Genomic DNA, 23,545 nt, shown 5'->3' on the forward strand with positions numbered 1-23,545 from the left:
GGACTTCTGTGCTGTTTGAGTTAAGGAGTTCATTTTTGGAGACAGCTTGAAGACACCCAGACCCAGCTCAGGAGATGATACTTGCACACAAGTCTAAGACTTCATTTTAAGTTTATGGGAAATTAAGGGACAAATTGGCAGCAAAGTAACTTTTGTTGATAAGCTATACTTTAATATGCTTGCCTAAAGCAGAGACTGGAGAATTAACACATCTGTGTCCTCCAGAAAAGCTCTGCTGGACTTTTGTGAATAGCAGTGGACTGGGGAAAAACAAAATGTTCCTGTTACTGGAGCGGGCTGGGGTGACAAGGGGAGGACCTGGTCACTGCTGAGGTGACACGAGCAGCTCTGGGGCTGCACAGCATCCATGTGCTCCTTTTCATGGAATAAAGAAGGATCTTTTATTTGGAAAATGGTGAACTGCTTTTCGCAGAGGGTGTTAATAAAGTGGAAGTGCAGCGGCGGTAGGAGCCCGGAGCATCCGAGTTTCAGCTTCAGGTGGTGATGCAGGAGCAGCACGGGGGGTGAGGGGCAGGAGCTGCCTGTTCTCCATGTGGAAAAATCCCCCCGGGCTGCGCTCTGAGCTTCCCGCGGAGCGAGCCGGGCTGAGAAATTGCTGCTGGGGCTGCCCAGCGCTGCCGCTGTGAGAGAAACGGGCTGGGGCAGCCGGAGGGAGGCGGCAGCGCCGGGACCGCCCCCGCAGCCCGGCGGGACACGGGAGCGGCTCCCGGGAGTCCCCCGGGCAACGCAAACACTGAGCGGAGCGGGGCGGATGGAGGGCGGCGGGGATCGCGGGGCAGCGGGGGCGGAGGGGCCGGGGGAGCCCCGGGAGGGGTTGGATGATCCCCGGGAGGATCCCCGGGAGGAGCGGCTGGCGCGGCTCGCTGGCCGCGCCCTGGCCGTGCCCCCGGAGCGCTGGCGGGGCGCGGCGGGGCCGGCGCTGCGCGGGTTCCTGCGGGGCGCGGCGGGGCCGGCGCTGCTCGCCTGGCGGGGCCCGGCCGGGGAGCTGCGGCTGAGCCCCGGGCCGCCCCCGCCGCCCCCCGGCGCCGCCAAGGCGCTGTTCCTGCTGCGGCCGCCCTGCGCCGGCCCCGCCGAGCTGCTGAGCGGGGACCTGCCCGCTGAGCCCCTGCCGCACTTCGCCGCGCTGCTGGACGAGGTAAGGAGCGACAGGTGGCACCGGGTCTGCCGAGCCCACTGAAACCTCCTAAATCCTGAGCCAGGTGGGCTCCGAGGGGGATGACGTTACACAAACACAGGATGGGTTTCTGAGAATGAGGAACTCTGCTTATCCCGTCCCTTGAAGTGTTCAAAGCCAGGCGGGACAGGGCTTGGAGCAAACTGGGGTAGTGGAAGGTGTCCCTGCCCATGGCAGAGGTGGAACGAGATGAACTTTAAGATCCCTTCCAGCCCAAACCATTCTGTGGTTTTAGGATAGTTGGTGCTCCATGGTGCATCTCAGGCACAGCTGGTCCAAGTCCCTGCCAGGACCTTGTCCAGGTGACTTTTCAGTGTCCCTACAGATGGAGATTCCTCTCTGGGCTGCCTGTGCCAGCCCTCAGTCACCCTCACCAGGGAAGGGTTTTTCCTGATATTCAGAAGAGCCTCCTGTATTGGAATGCCCAGTTACCTCAGGTGGGCTGATGTTTTCCCAGAGGGATCTTCAAGAACTTCCACCAGGGCCCCAGTTGTCATTTTAGCAATCCAGAAGAATACAAGCAGCTGATGTGACTGGTTATGACATTACTCTCCTTAGCAGTCCATGTGATTTGAGTGTTGGAGACAAAGCCTGCTACTATTGCAGCTGAAGCTGTTGGAGGTGAACTCTGTGCCCCGGGGTTGTTCCCCCTTCCCATGGCTCCCTGGATTATGGTGGCTGCTCCTGCTGGTCCTCTTTGGTCGTGGTGCAAATAATTTTCAGCACCCTGGAGTGGCAGCCTTGGTTGTTCCTTTTCCATTCTGTGTCTGTTTGTAGCTGGCTTTTTACCTTTATCCTCCCCCAAGTCTGGCCACATAAAGGCTGCTCATCACCAGGGGCAACCTGGCTCTGATCCCAGAGGAAGGTGACAGGCACTGTGTCTGTCCCAGCACAAAGGAGCCAGAGGCAGCTCAGGTGCAGGCAAGCCCAGCCCAGAGTCCCCACTGCTGGGTCAGTGCAGACCCTGGAACTTGCACTCATAAAGACAGGAACATATTTAGTGGGCTGCAGCTTTGGGAAATAACCCCAAACGTGGCTATGTTGTAAATGCCAGGAGGTGCCAGAGGACCTTCCCTGTGCAGATGGGGGTGTCTGCAGGGACAGCCCCTGGGCTCAGCCCAGCCCCACTGGCCTGCAGGGAACTGCTTGGGAGCAATCCAGGCTTGCCCAAGCCAGGACCTCGGAGCTGGTCCATCCATAGCACTTTTTGTCTTGGACTCATCCAATCACAGCATGTTTTGTGGTGGGTGGGACCTTAAAGCCCATGCAGTCCCTCTGCCATGTGCAGGGACACCTTCCACTGTCCCAGGTTGCTCCAAGCCCTGTCCAAGCTGGCCTTGGACACTTCCAGCCACAGCTTCTCTGGGCACCCTGTGCCAGGACCTCCTCACCCCCACATGGAACAATTTCTTCCTAAATCAAACCTAAATCTGCCCTCCCTCAGCTCTGCTCCCTTGCTCTCCCATGATCCTGCTGTAGGTGCTCGTGCCCATCCTTACGAACCGGAGGAACCATCAGGGCTGGCCACGAGTGGTGTCACAAGACATCATCCATCATGTCCACAGCCTCAGAAACACTGTCTTCAAGGTTGTTGGCCAAGTCAAGGGCAAGACCTTGCTGCCTCTTCCAGCTGTCTCAGAGGGAATTGAGAACATTGATCCTAAAAATGAGAAATTGTGAGTACCAGCCCTTGCTCTCCACTGGGTTTTCTTCTGCTGCTGCATGTGCTGTGTCTTTTGGGGATCCTCCCTGTCAGACATGGGGACTCCTCTTGCTCCCTGTCCTCTGCAGCTCATCAGACTGCCAAGGAGGGGTATTTTGCTCTCTCTAGTTCATGGGCTCTGTCCTTGGGGACTGTGCAATGATACAAGCAGGAAAAGCTCAGGAGGTGGAAGGGGATGTGGGCATGCAGAGAAGCAATGAACTGCTTAGATCACTGAGGGAAAACTCCACACTCTGCAGTCAGGTTACACCAAGCCCCAGTGTCCAGCCTGGCTTTGGACACTGCCAGGGATCCAGGGGCAGCCACAGCTGCTCTGGGCACCTGTGCCAGCCCTGCCCACCCTCCCAGGGAACAATTTCTTCCTAATATCTAATTAAACCTACTCTCTTTCAGTTTAAAACCATTCCTCCTTATCTTGTCTCTAGCTGCCCTTGTAAATTGTCTCCCTTATGGGTTTGATTTTTTGTGGTTTTGAAATGTGAATCTGGGCTGTAACTGCAACATCCAGCTGTCCATTGAGGTAGATCCAGCTGAGCAATGCACATGGACAAGTGGAAAGCCAAGTGACCCTCGTGCTCTGTTCTCTGCAGCTTGGAGCTGATCAATAAATCCCTGGTACATGCCACTGAGTCAGCCATCATTGACTGGAGCCAGCAGATCCAGAGAGTGCTGAAGAAAGAGTCCTCAGAGCCTCTCCTGCAAGGCACCAACCCAACCCCGAAGGTGGAGCTGGAGTTCTGGAAGAACAGGTGCTGGGGAAGCTGGTGCTGCTGGTTTGAGTAAAGGGGGTGCTGCTGCTGTGAGCCAAGAGCAGCTGCTCGAGGTCATGTAGAGACCTGAACCCAAAAATATTGCTCCCAGACATGAAATAATGCTGATCTGAGTGCCTGGAGGTGGCTGGGCAGTTGGCTCGGTTTGGCTTGGCCCCACCACAGTTCAGTGCCACACCATGAGGGAATTCTGTTGGAAATGCTGTTTCCCTCACTGTTGTCTAGGAGCCAGCCCCAGAGTAGAGCTGATGGGCACTCTCATGCTGTCAGTGCTGCTGGAGGGGGGTTAGATGAGCCAGGGTGTGGAATTTCACCCGCCCTGTGTGCTGACTGGAGACAGAGCCCTGCCTGTGCAGAGCTGTCAGCAGTGGCTGCAGAAACCACCTGGCTCCTTTTGGCACAGAGAGCTGCTCTCACCTGAAGCTGGCACCAGCTGTGTCCTGTAGGCTTGGTCCCATCTGCCACCACTGGGCTCAGTCCTTGTGTAACTGCAGAAAACCCCGAGCCAGGCCCAGAGCAGGCAGGGCTTGGGTCCAGCTGGGCTGGCAACTGTCCTGCCTGCTGCAGGTGTGCTGACCTGGAAGGCATCTACAGCCAGCTGACATCCAGGAGGGTCAGCAACATGCTGGAGGTGCTGGAGAGAGTGCAGAGCATCTACGTGCCAGCCTTCCAAAACATGCTCCTGGATGTGCAGGCAGGTGAGAAACTGGGACAGCTTTACATGCTGCTGGCTTCTGTCCTCTGCTCATAGCTGGGCTCCCCTGTGCCCTCCCTGCTGGGCTGACAGGGTGGCTTTGTGGGAGGGACTTTCTTCTTCCTTAGTCTCGAGCTTTGGGGTTATTTGCATGTGCACTTCTGGCACTTCTGAAAAGGCTGAGACAATTTGGATTGTTCAGTGCAAAGAAGAGAAGTCTCTGGAGTGATCTTATTCTGCCTTCCAGTGCCTAAAGGGGCTCCAAGAGAGCTGGAGATGGATTTTTTTTACAAGGGTGGCATTGACAGGACAAGGGCAAATGGCTTCATGCTGTCAGAGGTTAGATTAGATTTTAGGAGGAAATCCTTCCCTGGGAGGGTGGGCAGGCCCTGGAACAGGTGCCCAGAGCAGCTGTGGCTGCCCCTGGATCCCTGGCAGTGCCCAAGGCCAGGCTGGACACTGGGGCTTGGAACACCCTGGGATAGTGGAGGGTGTAACAAGATGTGCTTTAAGGTCCCTTCCAGCCCAAACCATTCCATGGTTCTGTGGTTTAGATGATGATGATAGTTCTCTTCATGTTGGTCCACAGGTTTACTTGCACAATGATGTCCTGGTTTCATTAAAAATAATTAATTTAATTAAAATTAATTAATTATTAACTCTGGGGTAGTTCTTCAGGGTCCAACCACATTTCACCCAGTCAGGTGCTCCTTTCTGTTCTGGTGCAGTCAGGACAGGTGGGACTGTGCTGCCCTCTGGGCATGAGGCTGCCAGAGCCAGGCTCAGCTGAGCTCAGGCCCAGCCTGGTGGTCCTGCAGCCCATGCAGAGCTGTGTTTTTACAGCTTGGTTGTTGTAGCCCCAGCCTGTGCCCAGAGCCCTGTCACACCCCTGTCCCCACTCCCTGTCCCTCACCATCGAGTCAGGTTGTTTGCTGTGCTGGTTTAGCTCTAGGTGAGCAGGGATCAAGGTGATTTATCTCCAGCACACATAGGTGAGTGCTTTGTGCTCCCCAGGACTGTCTTTTCCCCTTTGTGCCAGCACCCAGCTCGTGACCCCCACCCCAGCTGGTGGATCTCACCCTCCTGCCCTCTCTCCCCACAGCTCTGAGTGAAGCTCAGGACATTGACCTGCACCTGACACCCCTCCAGCAGCCCCTGGAGGACATAGAGGCTGTTGAGTTCAGCAAGGTGAAGCCTCTCCTGGTCCCTCTGCTGCACGTGGTGTGTTGGATCTGGGCCACCTCCAAGCACTACAGTGTGCCTGTGAGGATCGTGGTGCTGCTCCAGGAAATCTGCAACCTTCTCATTCAGCAGGTGTGTTTGCCACAGGAAGGGTTTTATCAAAGTCTCTTCTCTCTGTCTTTCCCCTGTCCTTCCTTGGCAAAGGGACTCTGAGCTGGAGAGGAAGGTCAGACCTGTTCAGTGCAAGAAGTCACATTTGCTGTGACAGCAGCAGGGACATCTCTGGGGTGATCTGGCTCTTCCAGGCTGTGCTGTACCTGTCTCCAGAAGACCTTCTGAAAGGAGAGATGGAAGAGAGCCTGGGCAAGGTGCAAAGAGTGTTGGACATCCTGAGTGCCTTCAAGGGGGCGTTTGAGGAGAGACGGGAGAACCTGCACCTGTACTGTGAGCCAGGCCAGGAGCTGAGCAGGTGGGACTTCCACAGCAGGCTGGTGTTTGCAAGGCTGGACAGCTTCCTGCAGAGGCTGCAGATGGTCAAGGTGAGACTCTGGAGCTGTGAGCTGTTGTAGCCATGAGCTCCCTTGCTGGCATCTTCCCTCCCTGCTGCCAGGGGATGGGGCTGCTCTCTGTGCTGTGTGGTCCCCCTGACATCCTGTCCAAGTTTAGGACAAAACTGGGGAACCAACCCAGGACACATCCCCTGACCTTGTGCCCAGCTCCTGCTCAGTGCTTGTGACAGATTTGCTGCTGTGTCCTGCTCAGGCTGGTGTGTCAGATGTCCTCTGGGACTTGTGCTCTTGTTGGGTTATGGGGCTGTGGTTTGCACAGCTGGGAATAAACCAGGACAGCACCTAGGCTGCCTGTGTCCCTCAGGGACACCCTGGAGCTGGGCATCTCCTGACTTGGAGATTGACACAGACACCGTGTGCCTGTTACACTGTAAAGGTTTTGAAATCAGAACCAGTGGGAGACTCCAAGTCATAAGTACAATTTAATAGGAAAAAAAAAGAGAATAGTGAAACACATGCATTAGAACAAAACAAAACCACTGACAGAGTCAGAATACAACCTGACACCCCTCTTGTTGGGGTGGTGATAGCAGTCCAGATGAAGTGGTCTTGCTAAAGTAGTGATCCTGTAGAAATCCTGGCAGTGATCCTGATAGCTCTTGTCATCTGAAAACCAGTGGGTAAGGGCAGCCTTGGTGTTCCAAATCTCAGTTTTTATCTGGGTAGGAAAGGCTTGGCTCCTCCCCTGGCTGGAGCATCTCCCAGTGGGATGATGGAATTTTATCAGTCATGCAATGGGACTCAATGGCCATTAACAGGAGATATCTCCTGGAGGGAGGATGGGCTGTGGGAAAGATAAAGAACATTGTACTACCTGGTTTAACAGCTGGTCCATTAGCAGAGGATATCTCCACAGAGACAAGAATCACTGCCCCACCTGGTTTCAGCAGACTGTGTTAGAATACATCTCTTTGGGCACATCTTAAGATTGTAAGCTAGGACATACACACACCCTGTGTGCCTGTTACACACACCCTGTGTGCCTGTGACACTCACACTGTGTTCACCTGGGACCTCTCCTCTGGTTATCAGCTCCCTGCAGCTGTTGCTCACATCTCTCTGAAATAAATCTCTGTTCATGGTTCTGTTCCCAGCTGTGGGGTCAGGCTGCTTTTGTCTGTTTGAGGCAAGGCCTGGGTTGATTTTCTCCTTCTCTCATTCTCTGCATTGGAACAGAGGTTTTACTGGTTTAACCACACTGTGTAGCTCTTCTCATTCCTTGAGGAGCTGTGTTGAGAACCAGACTGGATGGCATCTATTTTAAAACTGCTCTTAATCATAGAATCACAGAATTGTTTGGGTTGAAAGGCACCTTAAAGATCATCTTGATGCCAGCCTGAGAGCCCTCACTGAGCCTGGGAGGTCCTTTGGCCCAGGAGCAAACCTGGCTCTGTGCTCTGCTAGTCTGCTTGTGGCTGAACCTGTGTGTGCTCCTCTGGCTCTGCAGGGTCTCCTGACCACAGCCCTGGACCTGACACAGCTGGAGAAGATTGAGTTTGGGGGGATGAAAGGGAAGGCCCTGGGCCAGCAGGTGCTGGACATGTATGAGGAGTTCCAGGAGGGCTTCCAGGTGTTCTCAGAGCGAAGCTACGACTGCCTGGACCTGGCCAACGTGGTAGGTGGCCCCAGCCTGTGGGAATGCCAGCAGCACATCCTCCTCTCCAGAGAGCTTCCTCCTTCCCAGCTCCCTGCTCCTCTGTTGAGTCTGAGCTGCCACTGCAGGAACAGGGAGCTGCTGGCCTGTTCTGCAGACACTTGGGAGTTCTTGCAGCTCCATATCTCAGAATCACACAATGAGCCAGGCTGGAAAAGACCTTTGTGATCACCAAGTCCAAACTGTGAGCTAACACACCTCCTCATCAATTAACCATGGCCCTGAGTGCCACATCTCTTGTTAAACGTGTCCAGGGATGGTGACTCCACACGATTCCAGTGCCCAATCACTCTGTCAGTGAGGAAATTTCTCCTGATGTCTAACCTGGCACAGCTTAAGTCTAGCACACCTTTCTGGTTCAGTGAGTGCTTCTGTGGGTTTTTGGGGTGGTGGTGTGGTCTTCAGGGTCAGAGAGTGTGGAAACAGCCCATCTTGCCTCCAGGCTGAGGTTAGAACTTGTTGGACTGTGGGTCCACCCTGGAGGGCTGTGAGCTCAGCCATGGGATGGGACAGAAGTGTCCTTGGCTCTGTGGAGGGTGGCCAGAGGAGTGCTTTAATTCCTGGTGAATAAGAAGAGGAAATTCCTCTGGGCTGGGAGGTGGCAGCACCTCCCCAGTGCCTTGTCACAGCTCAGCCTTGCTGTTGCCTCCCACAGGAGTTTGAGCAGGATGCCCTGGGCTTCCAGCAGAAGGTGCAGGACATTGACCATCGCCTGGCCACGGTGTTCAGCCAGGCCTTCAGCAGTGCCCCAGGCCTGGAGCACATCTGCAAGGTTTGTCTGTCTGTCTGTCCCTCCCTTCTCTCCCTGAGCCCCACAGAGGGCAGACAGGGCTGGAGCTGCAGGCACGTGGGATGGGCAATGGGACAGGGGCACTGCTGGGCTGGACCTGGGCAGGGATGCTCAGACCTGGGAGTGTCCCTGCTCCTCACCTCTGACACAAACACAGCAGGGCTTTGCTCAGTTTGGGGAAGAGCAGGCAAAGGAATGACTCAGGTCAGGCTTTTGGATGGCAGGAGTTTCCCTGGTCTCCCTGGGAGCTGGAGGAAGAGCTGCTCTGAGTTCCAAGGCTGGGTTGGACAGGGCTTGGAGCACCCTGGTCTAATGGGAGGTGTCCCTGCCCATGCAGGGGGTGGAATTAGCTGGGATTTAAGGTCCCTTCCAACCCAAACCATTCTGTGATTCTCTGATTTCCTGGTGAAAACTGCTGTTAAAACCAGGTGATCATTGTTAATATCAATTTGTTAATACATGGATGATTTTCAACTCCGAAAATTGAGGTTTTCTAGAAATGAGGTGGCTTTGTTTACCAGTGAATCTCTCCTGCAGAGAAAGTAAATGGTATTTTCTGAAAAAAAATCAGTATAATTGTAAAAAAGACTGTAGAAAATGGTTAGTGATAGCATTTATCTTTGAGTTGTTGTGGGTTATTTTTAAATAGCAAATTTTTAAGCACTTGAAGAATGACAGTTGGAATCTGGTTCACCCACAGAGAAGGTCTGAGCATTTCTTTAACAAAGACATTCTTTGTGATATGGTTTAGTGGTGGGATTCAGTTAAAGGTGATCTCAGAGTTCTTTTCAAACCTTAATGATTCCATGAAAGGCAGGAACTACTTGGGAAAGCTGGGGAAACCTTTCCCTTTGACAAGGTGTCCATCAGTGCAGACCTTTGATTTACTGGGTAAGACAAAGCACCTGCATCACTGAGGGAAATCCCAGTGGGACTTTGAGCAGGACTGTGACTGTTTCCCATTTCTTCCCCTGCCCAGCTGCTGGCCATGTTCCAGAACCTCCTGCAGCGCCCAGTGATGGCTGCAGCTGCTGCTGACAAGGTCCCTGTCCTCCTCAGCATGTTCAGCACTGCCCTGGACCAGGCCAGGCTCACCTACACCAGGCACACCCAGGCAGGGCTGCAGCTCGGTGGGTGCCCTGTCAGGAGGAAAACTGGTTTTACAGGAAACTGGATTTAGACTTATTCTTGGGGAGAATAATTTGCTTTTACTAACCAGAAACTTCCCAAATTGCAAAGGTTTTCAGCTTCTATAGTTGCTAGTGGAAAGGGAAGTGCCTGGGAATGCTCTGTTGTTAGCATAAAAGCAATGCCAGTATCCTTGTTCTAAGTGTGCATGTGTGAGATGTGGCTGGGATTGAAGGCACATGCTGAGCTTTTCCCTTGTAGTGCTGTAAATGCAAGGAGGAGGTGGGATTGTGGGGTTTGATCAGCCTTTTCTGGGCTTATTATTTCCTGGCAATGCTGGCAGAGAAGGGAATAGGTAAACTCCTGTCAGGTTATGAGGATCAGTTGTCTTTTTGAACAGCAGCCTCAGGAAGGCTGTTCTGGAAGCAGACAAGTTCCAGGAGAGGCAGCACTGCTGGAACCAGTGCAGGTTATCAGAGGGAATGGGGAGATTTAGGGAGGATGAGTCCAGCATTTACTGTGACTTGGGGGAGTGAGATGGGATGATCACAACCAGAAATCCCAGCCAGAAATCCCTTCCTCAGTGTCTGTGGGAAGCAGAGAATTCAGCACAGTCAGGCTCCAGGCTTCTCCTCCGATCCCACATTCCCAATCCAGAGGCACAGGGCGGTCTGTGGGTCGCAGCCCCGGGTGGTGTGGCAGAGGTTGGGTTCAGGCAGCTCTGTGGAGCTGGCTGCAGGCCCATTCAGTGCTGCTCCCTGTGCCCTGCAGGGTTCCCCCCCCTGCACAAGAACGCCCCTCCCGTGGCCGGGGCGCTGGGCTGGGCGCGCGAGCTGCGGGCGCGGATCCAGAGACCCCTGGAGCACCTGAGGCACATCCCGTGGCTGTGAGTGTCTGCCCCACGCCAGTCACCTTGTGACCACCTGCAAACCTCCTTCTAGCCAGTCTTTGGAGGTTCTTTCTGTTAGAAATGAGAAACAAGAGTCTCGATATTCAGCAAAATTTAGATTGTTTTATTTTATATAGACAGAGCAATGGGGATACATGGGGGTCACTGTCCACTCCATGCTCCACCCAACTTTGGTTTGCAGCTCCCTTTATAGCATGGTTTCCTTGTAGTCATCAATAATTGTTATTTTTTTGCTGTCATAATTCTGCCAGGTAAGCAGTGGCGGTCTGTGGGATCTCTGGATGACGTGAGTCTCTAGACAATTTGTCAGTCCCACAGATAACCATCTGCTTTGGTAGATAAGAAATGGCAGAAGTCAGGCAGTCTGGTCTTAGGGATAGGCTGCAATTGATTACACAAAAGCAGGGAACCTGATTTTGCAGGATCTCTTGGGCTGTGTGAAAACCTTGTTTTGCAAGCTGTCAGTAGGTACAACTTATTTAGAAAACATAATATTCATAACAGGGGGATTTAAAACAGAATGATTTAATCATATATTTTCCTTTCTTTAGTGTCATGCTTCATTTCAGACTTAAGTATTCTGGTTAGACAAACCCCAATACCTCTATGATTAACACAACTCTTTTATCAGCTATCACATTTCTGTGTTGAATGCTATCCAATGGCTGTAGCTGAAGCAGCCCTTAGGGAGAGGTGAGGAGTGGGTGTCCTGGAGCCATTCACTTCCCTGCCATCTTTGCTTTTTAAAGCAGCTCTTTAATTGGACTGGTTTTGAAGTGATTGAGAGGCACAGTGGGATAGTAGATAGGCTGGTCAGTTTTTAACACAGCCCTAGTTGCAACTGGAATAGGTATGGCAACCTTTCCCACTGTCATTCCTCTCAGCAAGGTCTCCAGGAGCTCCTTGGGAGCAGCCCAGCTCTTGAGTATTGGCAGAAGATAAATTTCTCAGCTTTAAACAAAGGAACAATCACCCAAGATCCAGAAAACAAACCAGGGTTGGAATTCTCATGGTCCCTGCATTTAGCATTGATTTTATCCTTCTTTTAGAGCAGTTAAGGACAAGTCCTTCAGCAGGGTGGTGTCAGGTTCTTTCCCACGTGCAGCTTGAGGGGAAGAAAGGATTGAAAAGGAAAAATGAAGATATATGTAAATATAGAAATACATTATGTATTATATATATTATCTGTATAATGTATGTTATCGCATACATTCTATATTTTTTCCTATACTTACGTAAACAGTCATTTACACAGCTGTGACCTGCATCTAGTGGAGCACAACTGTGACAGAAAACTGTCAAGGGTACAATGTTTAAAAGTGATGTTTGGTAACTGGTTTTTCCAGCAGCCCTGGCCCATCTCCTGTCCCAGCTGCTGGTCCCCATTTTACAGCATGGAAACACCTGAGAGAGAGCACAGGGGGCTGGGCAGCCTTTGTGCAGGGAGAGCATTTGGGGTGAAATCCAAGCACACTGTGGGGACCTTGGGGAGGGGAAATGCAGAGCTCAGCCCCAGGACTGAAGGTGACCCCTGTGTGTTGTGCTGCCAGGAGCCTGGACTCTGCCCGTGGAAGAAGAGTGATGCAGAAATATGAAGAGATGATCCAGCTGCTCGACAGGTACAGGGGGCTCAGGCAGGGCTTAGTGAGGAAACATTCCTCTATCCTCCCAGAACTTTTGGCAGCCCAAAGCCTGGCAATGTCCCTTTCTAAGCCCAAGGGAGTTTCCTGTCACTGGGTACCACAGGTTTGCTGGGATGGCTTCAAAGGACAATCCTGCAGGGGAGGAACAGGGGCTCTGCAGGCCAGCAGGAACATCAGATTGAGCTGCTGTGGGGTGGAGGAGCTGCTCTGGGCTGGGAGAAGCCTCTGTTCTCTCACTGGCTGTGTTTGCAGAGCTGCAATGTGGACATTGCACAGGGCTGGGAGTCCCTGCCCAGGACTTGGCATCTCAATGTTTGATGTTATAGCTGATTGCTCTGGGCTGTCCCTTGAGAGAAACCCCTTCCCCAGGGAGGAGAGCCCTGCAGGGCCCTGCTCTCCAACCCAGTGAAGGGAGCCTGGGCTGCTGGAAGCTGCAGGGTGGATGGAGGGAGCCCTGTTCCCATCACCACAACAAGGTTGGACAATTCAGCACAGCCTTTCAGAGAGGAGCTCCCAGGCTATCAATCTGATAAACTGGGCTCCTCTGGGCCCCAGCAGTGCTGCCTGTAGATCACTGCTCTGCAGGTTTGCAGCACACCTGCTCCATTCCCTGCTCCTGACAGCACACCTGGCACCAGCACAGCTCACTGCTCCTCCCCAGGCTCCTGGGGGAGCAGCAGGTTTCATGAACTCTCAGAAGATTGGGATAAATAAGAATGAAACTGAGAGAAATAACACTCAGGCCCTCTAAAAAAACCTTCAGAGCTTCCCTTCGTGCTCCCTCCTACCCAAGCTGAGATGTCAATGCCAAAGCCATCCTGTGACTCCACATCCTGCAGCCCTCAGGGCTCAGGGAATGCAGCTGCTGAGAAAGCCCAGGCACCCTCACAGGGCAAGCAGCCAGACTGCACTGGAGGAGCCAGAAGTGCATTTTTGTCCCTAACTCCTGATTTCCCAAGTTTTCAAACTCCCCACCACACCTGGCTTTGCAGTTTTTTATTTTGCAGGTGCTCTGCACTGGGTCTATCACCACCCACATGCCATTCATCATTGTCCATATAACAATTACCTTAATTATCATCCATATATATGTCATTATCTCATGTATGTATAGATTTATCTCTCCAGAACATTTTAAATAGCTTCTCAGTTTGTCTCAGTCACTCTCACTGCCACCAGCCCCTGCAAAAGGCATTAGAGCAGGGACAGAGGGGCTGCAGCAGGTCCCACCCACACAGCCAAAGCCAGGCTGAGCCAGCCCACGGCCACTTCTTGGCTCACTTGGAGAAAAAAGGAAAAGAAAGTTTCAACTGTCAGGAGCCCAGAGAGAATTAACCCTTGCAAGGCTGAGCAGGGCCAGCTCTCCTGAGAGCAGTGTGGCTGCAGAGGCACCAAGAGGGGTTATTTAAAGCATCAGAAGGATAATCCTCCCAGCACAAACACAGGAGCAGAAACCCAGGTGGGTTTGGGACTGTCCATGACATGTGAGGTGCTAGGACCCCCATTCTGCCCCCTGTGCTGCCATCCCAGGGGTGTAAGTCTCACTCAGACAGGTGAGGTCAGCTTCAGCCACCCCAGCATCCCTGTGCCTTTAGGCATCTGCCCTGCTTCAACCTTTGGAAACCCCCAGATGCTGATATGTTAGGCTAAATGCCTTGGAAAGTCTATCTCCAGATCTGAATTCCCTGCTAAAACTGGTACTTGAGAGAGCTTTGCCCTCCTCTCCTGATGTTTTTGGGTGTTTTTGGAAGCATTGTTGTTTGTGGAGATGGCATGGGTGGGTTCTGAACTTTCCTTCACTTCCTCAGTCCTCAGAGTGGACTTGGCTTCCACCCACTTACAGCTGCACTCTCTGGCCTGGTAACTACAATGTGGGTGGTTCTTTTTTCTGGCAGGTATCAGGAAAAGCTGTATTTAGACTGGTCCCAGACAGTCTCAGAAAAATCCCAGTACAACCTCAGTCAGCCTCTCCTGCGGCGAGATCCAGAGACCAAACTGCTCTCGGTCAATTTTGATCCCCAGGTAGGAGCTGCTCTGCTGCCCCCAGGGCATGTCCCCAGGGCATGTCCCCAGCTGTGGGGGACACCTGGGGGCTGGTCCTGGGTCTGCTCTCTGCCATGGGGGTCACAAGGATCTACCATAGATCTGCTCTGCCTAAATACCAGGATTACAGTTTGAGCAGAGCAAATTCTGCATAAAGCCAGGGGCAGGAGGTCCCTCAGGAGCCAGATGTGTGACTGGTGTCAGCATGTCCAGAGCAGGGCAGTGATGGGACATCATCTACAGGTGCACATTCATGTTGTGTGTGCCTAAAACCTGAGCTTCTGGAAGGGTGTAAAAACCCAGGGAAGGTTTGTGGCTCCAGAATCTTTGATGGAAGGTGGCACCAGAATTAGTTAAGTCAGTGGGTTTGAGGCCATGGTACTATTTTTTTTAGTTATTTTTTATGCCAATCAGCCCAGCAAACCAAGAGAACTGGAGCCATCTTTTCTTTCATTTTGATAATGGCCAATGGCTCTTGCAGGAACAGTATTGCTGAGCTTGTGGTCTGGCTCAGCCTTCATCTGAGAGGGGATGCACGTGGGTGGGGATGGCTGAGAGGACCAGAGATGATGGTGGCTTTTAGAGGCTGGTTGGTGCTTCACAGACCTGGGAGGAAGTCCACAGTCAGAGACCAATGGGAAGCAGGTGGAACAGACCAGGAGCTGCCCAGGCCCTTTCCAGCTTTGGGAATAAACCAGCAGGAAGGCCCTGTGATGCTCAGAGGGGCTGGGGAGGTGCCAGGGGCTGGCAGAACTGTGCTGTGCTCAGCTCTGTGCCTTGCCCCCCCAGCTGGTGTCCGTGCTGAGGGAGGTGAGCTACCTGCAGGGCAGTGGGGCAGGAGCCATCCCCCCAGCAGCAGCTGCCATCTATTCCTGCAAGGAGTCCTTCCAGCAGCTGGTGGCCAGCCTGGAGCTGATGGGGAACAGCTACAACAAGGTCCTGAGGACTGTGCTGGAGGTGGAATATCCTCTGGTGCAGGGGCAGCTGCAGGACATCGACTTGAAGCTGAGAGAGGCAGAAGAAACACTGACCTGGAAGATGGAGGGTGAGCTGTGGGACACCTGGGTCTCCTCCCATTCCCCTGTGCCCAGTCTCTGCTCCCTGGTTCCCAGTGGCAGCTCCCAGGAGGACAGGGCACTCTGGGGCATATCCAGCCCTGGGAGATGAGGAGCAGCTCCTTTCCACATTCCCTTGATTCATGGGCTGTGGGCAGGACCCTCAGGTGTGGCCCAGGCTCTGGGGAGGAAATGCTCTGGTGGTCCCTGGCTTGTTGGTAGGAGAGAGGTAAAGGTGGCTCTGCTGCTTGAGGTGGTGAATCTCATACCTTAAGGGTGGGTGAGAAATACATGAGAGCACAGGGAAAAGGTCTGGAGGAGAGAACACCAGAGCCTGGCCCAGCAGCTCTGGAAACAGGGATCAATCATTCCATTTCCCCAGGTGTCTGGGATCACATCTCCGGGGTGATGGGTGATGTCTGTGACCTGGAGCAGAGGGTGCAGAAAGCCAAGGAGAACATTGAGGAGATCCAGAGCATCGTGCAGTCATGGGAGTCACCCATCCTGGAGAGGAGGGATCCCAGAAAGGAGTCAGTGCTGAGCCTGGAGGAGTGCCAGGAGTGCCTGGAGCGGCGCTGCAGCCTGGTCAGGGACGCTGGGCACAGGATCCACTGCCTGGTGCAGGTGAGGGGCACCTGCAGGGCTGGGGGCTCCTCAGAGGCTCCAGTGTCTCCTGCAGCACCGAAAATGTCCAGAGCTGCCTCACTTTAAAGGAACTCCCTGGAGCCATCTGCAAACCCGAGCATTAATTGATTTAATTATGATGGAATGGGGCTGTGGGGGTCCCAGCCTGGGGCAGGACCAGCAGCAGCTGCAGCCCAGGGAAGGGTCTGGCTGTAGCTCTGGCTGCTGGAGAGCCACTAGAGGGGAGTGGTGCATCGGGTTTGGGATCCTGCTCCAAGGAAAAATCCCTCTGAGGCGTTTACCCGAGAACACAGGCTGGGGCTGACCCTTCGGTTTCAGGCTTGATGTCCCTCTGGGGACAGGAGGTGATGCTGAGCACCCAGGGAGAAGCTGAGTGACAGAGAAAATCTGCTGTCCCAAACCTTGGTGTTCCCAGCAGTTTTGCCAGAGCTCAGAGTCTCTGCAGGCCAGGAGAAGGCCCAAAGCTCTGCTGCTCTGCTGCCTGGAGCCAGGTGCTGTGCATGCCAGGGACAGCCCCTGGCCTGGAGGGAGGTGGGTTATACCCCAGCCCCTCCTGAGGGTCCCTGTCTGGCCTTGGACTCTGAAGAGAACCAGATGGGTTCATCAGGATGGGCTTTGAGACCCCCAGTTCCCCCTGCCCCAGGGGTGCAAAGCAGCCCCAAGTCCCATGGCTCGGAGAAGAGGGAGGAGAACACATGGAAGCCCTTCCAAGGCTCTTCTGCACTCCATTCTCACCTTGAGGTGCTCCTGGAGACCAAGCAGCCCTTGCAAATGGGAGCAAATGCCCCAGCAGGAAGATCCACCTCCACAGGGCTGGCACTCCTGTGCTGCCCAGCATCAGCCCTTGGCTGTGGGCAGCTCTCTTTAGGACAGACTCAGCCCTGTTGTGTGTGAAGGAATCTTCCTTGTCTTCCAGGAAAACCAGAGCCTCCTACTTGCAGAGCCAGCCTCTGATGCCTGGAAGGTGTATTTGGATTATGTGGATGAGATAGTCCTGGATGGATTCTTCACTGCCATTGAGTCCTCACTCAAGTACCTCCTGGAGAACACAGGTGATTCCTGGTTCCTGTCCCCTCCTGCAGTGGCTGCTCAGCCTCTCCAAGGGGACATCTCTGGTTGTGCTCCCTCATACTCCATGGGTGTTCTCTTCTTCTGGCTTTCCTCTGGTTCTGGAGCCTCCAGAAGGGGAGGGTGACTCCACCACTGCTCACTGGATTGCCCAGGGGGAGGGATAAAGGTGACTGTGCACTCTTTGCAAGGGTTAATGGATGGAAACACTTGAGGCTTCCTCCCAGGGCTGTGCCTGGGCATCAGCCACCTCCCAGCCTCCCATGCCCAAAGCAGAAGGCTGGCAGCATCCTTCCTCTGTGGGGAGTCTCAAGAGCCAGTTCTGCTCCTGAAAGGCACAAAGCAGAGCCCTCAGTCCCTGAGCATTAGTCCTGGGCTCAGGAGTCACCAGCCCAGCCCTCCTTGCTCTGCTGAGAGCAGCCTGTGTGCAGCTAAAGCACATCTCCAGGAACACTTCCCTTCTGGCTGTGGAGGCACAATGAGCTGGAGAATTGCATGCAATTCTTCACCATCTTGTTAAAAACTTGCATATGTTGTCATATTTGCATCTGACTTCAGTTTCTGGTTGCTGTTTGGGTTTGTTTTTTTTTTTTGTGCCTTTCACCACTAAATTAAAGACCTACTTGGTTCCTGTTGTTTTTCTCCTCTACCAGCACTTCCATGCTGGCATTGTCCAGCTCTCAGACCCCCTCTGCACTACCTGAAGAGCCTGGTCTCTACAAGCCTTTCCTCCTCAGGGTGTTTTCTGGTTCTTAAATTATTTGTGTCTCGTGTTCCCCACTGTCTTTGGTGGGTAGCACAGCACAGCTGGTTTGCCAGCACCTCCATGGGTTGTGCAGACACTGGTGAGTGTTTGCCACCACACCCTCCTGCTGTCCCTGCAGGGCAGGGACATCTTGTAATAGGATGTTAGTTGGAAAAGATCCTGCCATGTCTGTTCTTCCCTCCCAGAGCCCGAGGCAGGGCTTGCTCCCCTGTTTGAGGTGCAGCTGGATTTGGTGATCCCAGATTTGGTGTTTCACCCTCCCTTGGACCCTGGCACCAACGATGGCTTCTGTGACATGCTGGAAAACCTTCTCCAGGGCATCTTCCACATCTCCTCGCTGGTGCCCCGGCTGGCTGTGCACAGCGGGCTCTGCCACTACCAGGTCTGTGCCGTGGGGTCCCCAGGCTGGGGGCACTGAGGGGCTGCCCTGTGCTCCCACATCACTGTGATTTCTCTCCCTCTCCCTCTCCTCTCCATCCAGGCTGACCTGGAGGCCCTGCCTGACCTGTGTTCAGCTCGCCAGGAGCTGCTGAGCCGTGCCCGTGCAGCAGTGGCCTCGTGCTGGGAGCACCGTGCGGGGCTGGAGCGGTTCTCACAGCTGTTTGGGGAGGACAGGAGGGAGCAGTGCCGCCAGCTGCTGCTCTGTGGCCCATCTGTCCCTGCAGAGGTGGAGCCCCAGCCCCAGGACGGGGTCCCGGCGGCGCCGCCCGCGCTGCAGCAGATCCGGGAGCAGCTCGGCTCCTACGAGCGGCTCCACGAGGAGGTGGCTCAGCTGCAGCCCGTCTGCACGTTCCAGGGCTGGCTCAGGCTCGATGCACGGCCCTTCAGGGCAGCCCTGCTCAATGAGATTAAAAGGTGGAGCCTGGTGTTCAAGCAGCACCTCCTGGACCACGTCACACGCAGGTGAGAGCTGCTCCTGCCTCTGCTCCTGGGGCTGTGCTGGATTGCTCCTGTCTGGGCTGGGCTGGCTCATTGCACACTGATGGCCAGCTCAGCTAGAGAATCAGGGAACACCTGGGTTGGGAGGGATCCACAAAGAGCAGGAGAAGGGCCCATGCTGCACAGCAGCACCATCCCAGGGCTGTGTCTTCTGTGCCCTGCTCTCTGCTTGTGTGAGCTGGGAACAGGGGCATCACCTGGTACCCCTGGGAACTGGTTTGAAGGACAGGTGTCTGCCAAAAAAGGCAGAATTTTCTCTTTGAAATGGAGAATGTAAACCCCCTCCCTCCCAATTATTATAAATTTGAAATTAAGGGGCTCTCAGGCAAAGATATGGGAATTAGGAATAACAGTTCTTTACTAGGAAAATTAAAATAGAAATGCAGTATTACACAGAACAATCCCAGCCCTGCCAGAGTCAGAATCCAAGCTGACACCCGTCAGTCAGTCAGGGTGTTGGCACAGTCCCATTCAATGGTGGCTGCATCCTCCTGCAGGGGCAGATGTGGTTCAGCTGCAGCAGTGCTCCTGGAGAAGGTGCAGTTTCCTCTGAAGCTCCAGGGATGATGTGGAAAGGTCTGGCTTTCCTCTGGAATCCAGTGGAAAGAAGGTTCCTTGGTGTCCCAAATCTCAGTTTTTATCTGGGTAGGAAAGGCTTGGCTCCTGCCCTGGCTGGAGCATCTCCCAGTGGGATGATGGAATTTTATCAGTCATGCCCTGGGACTCACTGGCCATTAACAGGAGATATCTCCTGGAGGGAGGATGGGCTGTGGGAAGATAAAGATGATTGCCCAGCTGGTTTAAAGATGGCCCATGAGCAGATAATGTGTGCCAGGAGATCAGGGGCACTGCCCCACCCGGCTGCAGCAGATGGGACAGAATTCACATTGCTGGGCACATCCTGGATTGCAACCCAAGACACCCTGGGAACAGAGACATCACTCAGTACCCCTGGGAGCAGGGACATCCCTGGTACCCCTGACATCCCTGAGTTGGTGCCCTGGGACCTGCTGTAGGGTGTTAGGCACAGATGTGTGTTTGCCCACTCCTGAGCCAAATGATCCCATCTCTGCCAGGGCTCTGGGCTTGCTTTACTGGATTTAATGGTGGCTATCAGTAAATCTGCATTAACTGATGAGGTTTCTAAAGCCCATGATTCAGGTAGCATGAGCAGTCACGAGGTGTCTTCAGGCTACAAAAAGGAGCAGTTTGGGCTCCAATTTTTGCATTAGCACGTGTTCCTTTCTCTGAAGAGCTGCTCAGATCTGTGCAGCACAATGCCTTGGGTGATTTTTGGTTGCAGCTGAAGGGTGGCTTAGGTGGTGGGTGCTCCAGGGGAGTGCTCACAGACACCTGAAGAGGAGGCTGCTGCATGGGATGGTGATGTGATCTCTTGTGTGCTTTTCAGCACCATAAATCTGTCTGATAATTTCTGTGCAAAGAGGTTTTGTGTGGCAGAGAACGAGCATTAAAGAGCTGTTATTGAGAGTCCCTGACTCAGCAGTTTAGTCTTTATTAGGTGAAGTACTTAAGGATACTTTTAGGCAGCATCCAGAGAATTTAAACAGGCACTTAAAAAGTGTTTTGAGATCCAGGAGCCCATTGTTTCTCTACTGAAAGTGCCCAGTAGCTGGGAAGGTTAAGAACAGGATAAGCAGGTGAGGAAACGTGCCCCAAACACTCTCCTGTCTGTGATGGTTTGTGGTTCAAGGCCTTTGACAGACAGGGATCTTAAAATTAAGTCCTGGAGGGATTTTTTTTCCTCCCACAAATGTCCAGTTGCTTTTCTAAACTGCTATAAATTTGCATCACCTGCAGGAGGGAGCTGCCCTGTTAAGAGAGGCAGTGCATGAAGGACAATCCCTGTTTGTTACAGGTTTGAAATGTGTCAGGTTCACCTGGGGAGCTTGGGTTCTTGTAGTGGAAGAGATGGGGTGAAATCTGTCACAGAATCCCAGAATAGTTTGTGTTGGAAGGGACCTTAAAGCCCATCCAGTGCCACCCCTCCATGGCAGGGACACCTCCCACTGTCCCAGCTGCTCCAGCCCCAGTGTCCAGCCTGGCCTTGGGCACTGCCAGGGATCCAGGGGCAGCCACAGCTGCTCTGGGCACCTGTAAAAACTCCCAGTACAGACTGTCCTCTCAAAATCACCCCTCCAGAGCTCCCTGCCCCTGTTCAGGTACTCTGTCTCCAACCTGAGAAATCCCAACCTGCCTTTCTGTTCCTTGAAGGAAGCTGTACCACATCCAGGGATACCTTTGAGCAGGAATTCCAGTTCTGAGGCTGGATATTAATTCCAGAGGAGCTGCTCTCACCCTGTGCTTCCTTCCCTGCTTTGTGCTCTACAGCTTGGCTGACCTGGACGAGTTCATCCAAACCACTGAGCAAGGTTTGAGCAGGAAGGTGGAGGAAGGTGACTCTGGTGGCCTGGTGGAGGTCATGGGTCACCTGCTGGCTGTGAAGGAACGTCACAGTGCCACTGATGCCATGTTTGAGCCCCTGAAGGAAACCATTGAGCTGCTGAGGGCCTATGAGCAGGAGCTGCCTGAGGAAGTCCACCAGCAGCTGGAGGTGGGTGAGAGTTTGTGCTGGACACAGCAGAAGGCAAAGGGAGCAGGAGTGGGGGAATGAACACCCCAGGGATGTTCAAGGCCCTGCTCCCTGGCATTAGAGGGCCTCAGTGGGCAGTGTTTTGCTATTGCAGGCTGTGCCTTAATAGCTCTAAATGCTGGAGTTATATTGAGATTTTTCTTTTAAAGCAGAGATTAAGCCTTTTGTTATGTGTGAAAAACATGGAATTGCCTTGAAAAAATAGTTATTGCATTTTCAAATCCATCTGTTAATTAGGTTGAATTATAATTATTTTTAAATAAGCTGGTTCTTGGCAGCTCTGGAGATGGCAAGGATAATGTTGGCAGAGGAGCTGCCTTCTCACAGGACTTCAGTCCTCCTCTGGGTCAAGACCATCAGGTCTGCTTTACCCAGCAGACATCCCTGGGAGCAGGCTACGAACATATTTTGGCATCTCTCCACATCTGGCTCTCATGAGTCAGTTTTTTGGGAATTCCTTTAATTTCTGCAAAAGGGACCACGAAATAAAGGTTGTAAGAGATGGTGAGATGCCCAGCTGGTGTTGGGGGACAGCAGTCCTGCCAGCAGTGTCTTCATCCACCATAAACCCCGGGGTAGGGGGAACCCAGCTCCATTAAACCCCCAGCCTGGGAGCTGCTGGTGTGTGCCTGCTTGTGCAAATACCTTCAAATAACTGATTTCCTTTCCTGATAGATGAAAGGAGGGTGTTGTGCAGCCATCCAGATGCAGGAGACAGCAAAAGAATTGTTCTTTCTGGGGAGTGACAGCAACACTTGTGTGTGAATGATTCATTTCCTCCTCTATGGAGTGGGAAAAGCAGAAGTTCCTCTGGGCTCCTCTCCCTCTGTGGTGGTGGAGATGGGTGGGCTGGAGCTTGGTAGGATAAGGAGGCAGCTCTGTGTGGTCATGGATAGTGATTTCTACTGAGACTGTAATGAAAATTGCTAGGAAGAGACCCCTCAGGAGGGGCTGGCCCTCTGCTGCCTCAGAGCTGCCTGCAGCTATTTCCCTTCTTCCCATGCTGGGTCTCCATTAATCCTTCAAGATTAAAGAGCTGGGATGGAGAGAAACTCAAAGTCTTCCCTGTGGGCTTGCACAGCACATGGAGAAGAGGGAACCTGGGGACAGCAGAGCCCTTGGCAATCATGGAATTGTCACAGTTGGAAAAGACCTTTAAGATCATAACATCTCACCACTAAATCATGTCCCCAGGTGCCACACTCACAGGTTTCTGAACACTTCTGGGGATGGAGACTCCACCACTGCCCTGGGCAGCCTGTTCTGCTGCTTTACAATCCTTCCAGCCAACTTTTTCCTCATATCCAGTCTGAACCTCCCAGGCCTGCCTTGGGCCACCCCAACCCCGTCCCCTGCAGTCCTGGCTGCTGTGTGTGTTCCTGTGGTGTGGCTGTCTGTGAGCAGTGACCCCGCAGAGCCGCAGCAGTGCCCTGTGCCCGCAGGAGCTGCCGGAGCACTGGAGCCAGGTGAAGAAGCTGGCTGAGGCCGTGAGGCAGCAGGTGGCCCCTCTGCAGGCCGGCCAGGTCAGCGCCCTGCGCCAGAGCTGCGCCGCCTTCGACGCCCGGCAGCTGCGGCTGCGGCAGCGCTTCGGCACCGAGGCGCCCTTCAGGTACCGCTGTCAGCCCGGGGCCCGTGTGAGGATAAATCCTTCTGAGGAGTTCCGCTCCTGTCCCCGCTCCCCGATCCTGTCCCCGCGGGACTGCGGCCGTTCCCGCTCCCGCTCCTGTCCCCGCTGCTGTCCCCGTTCCTGTCCCTGCTGTCATCTCTGCTCCTGTTCCCGCTCCTGTCCCCGCTGCCATCCCTGCTCCCGTTCCTGTCCCCGCTGCCATCCCCGTTCCCCATCCCGCTCCTGTCCCTGCTGCCGTCTCCGTCTCCGCTCCTGTTCCTGCTCCTGTCCCCGCTGCCATCCCCACTCCCGTTCCCGCTCCTGTCCCTGCTTCCGCCCCCGTCCCCGTTCCCGCTCCTGTCCCCGCTGCCATTCCCGTTCCCGTTCCCGCTCCTGTCCCCGCTGCCATCCCCGTCCCCCATCCCGCTCCCGTCCCCGCTCCCATCCCCGCTCCTGTTCCCGCTCCCATCCCCGCTCCTGTTCCCGCTCCTGTCCCCGCTGCCATTCCCATCCTCATTCCCGTTCCCGCTCCTATCCCCGCTGCCATCCCCGTT

General features: G+C 53.9%; 1 protein-coding gene across 1 annotated transcript in view; it reads left to right on the plus strand.

Moving 5' to 3' along the window:
* The first annotated feature begins 4,310 nt into the window (after positions 1–4,310).
* DNAH9 (dynein axonemal heavy chain 9) overlaps positions 4,311–23,545 on the plus strand; it is a 163,537-nt gene continuing 144,302 nt past the window's right edge. Inside the window, exons 1-16 of the mRNA XM_056506187.1 lie at positions 4,311–4,386; positions 5,485–5,696; positions 5,870–6,103; positions 7,581–7,748; positions 8,443–8,559; positions 9,557–9,707; positions 10,477–10,591; positions 12,166–12,234; positions 14,154–14,280; positions 15,091–15,346; positions 15,739–15,980; positions 16,918–17,053; positions 18,021–18,217; positions 18,317–18,738; positions 21,124–21,346; positions 22,828–22,994. Of these exons, the coding sequence (XP_056362162.1) occupies positions 4,311–4,386; positions 5,485–5,696; positions 5,870–6,103; positions 7,581–7,748; positions 8,443–8,559; positions 9,557–9,707; positions 10,477–10,591; positions 12,166–12,234; positions 14,154–14,280; positions 15,091–15,346; positions 15,739–15,980; positions 16,918–17,053; positions 18,021–18,217; positions 18,317–18,738; positions 21,124–21,346; positions 22,828–22,994 (2,912 nt within the window). The remainder of the gene's footprint in view (positions 4,387–5,484; positions 5,697–5,869; positions 6,104–7,580; positions 7,749–8,442; positions 8,560–9,556; positions 9,708–10,476; positions 10,592–12,165; positions 12,235–14,153; positions 14,281–15,090; positions 15,347–15,738; positions 15,981–16,917; positions 17,054–18,020; positions 18,218–18,316; positions 18,739–21,123; positions 21,347–22,827; positions 22,995–23,545) is intronic.

Source organism: Oenanthe melanoleuca, chromosome 18, assembly GCF_029582105.1.
Source record: "Oenanthe melanoleuca isolate GR-GAL-2019-014 chromosome 18, OMel1.0, whole genome shotgun sequence".
Classification (NCBI taxonomy): domain Eukaryota; kingdom Metazoa; phylum Chordata; class Aves; order Passeriformes; family Muscicapidae; genus Oenanthe; species Oenanthe melanoleuca.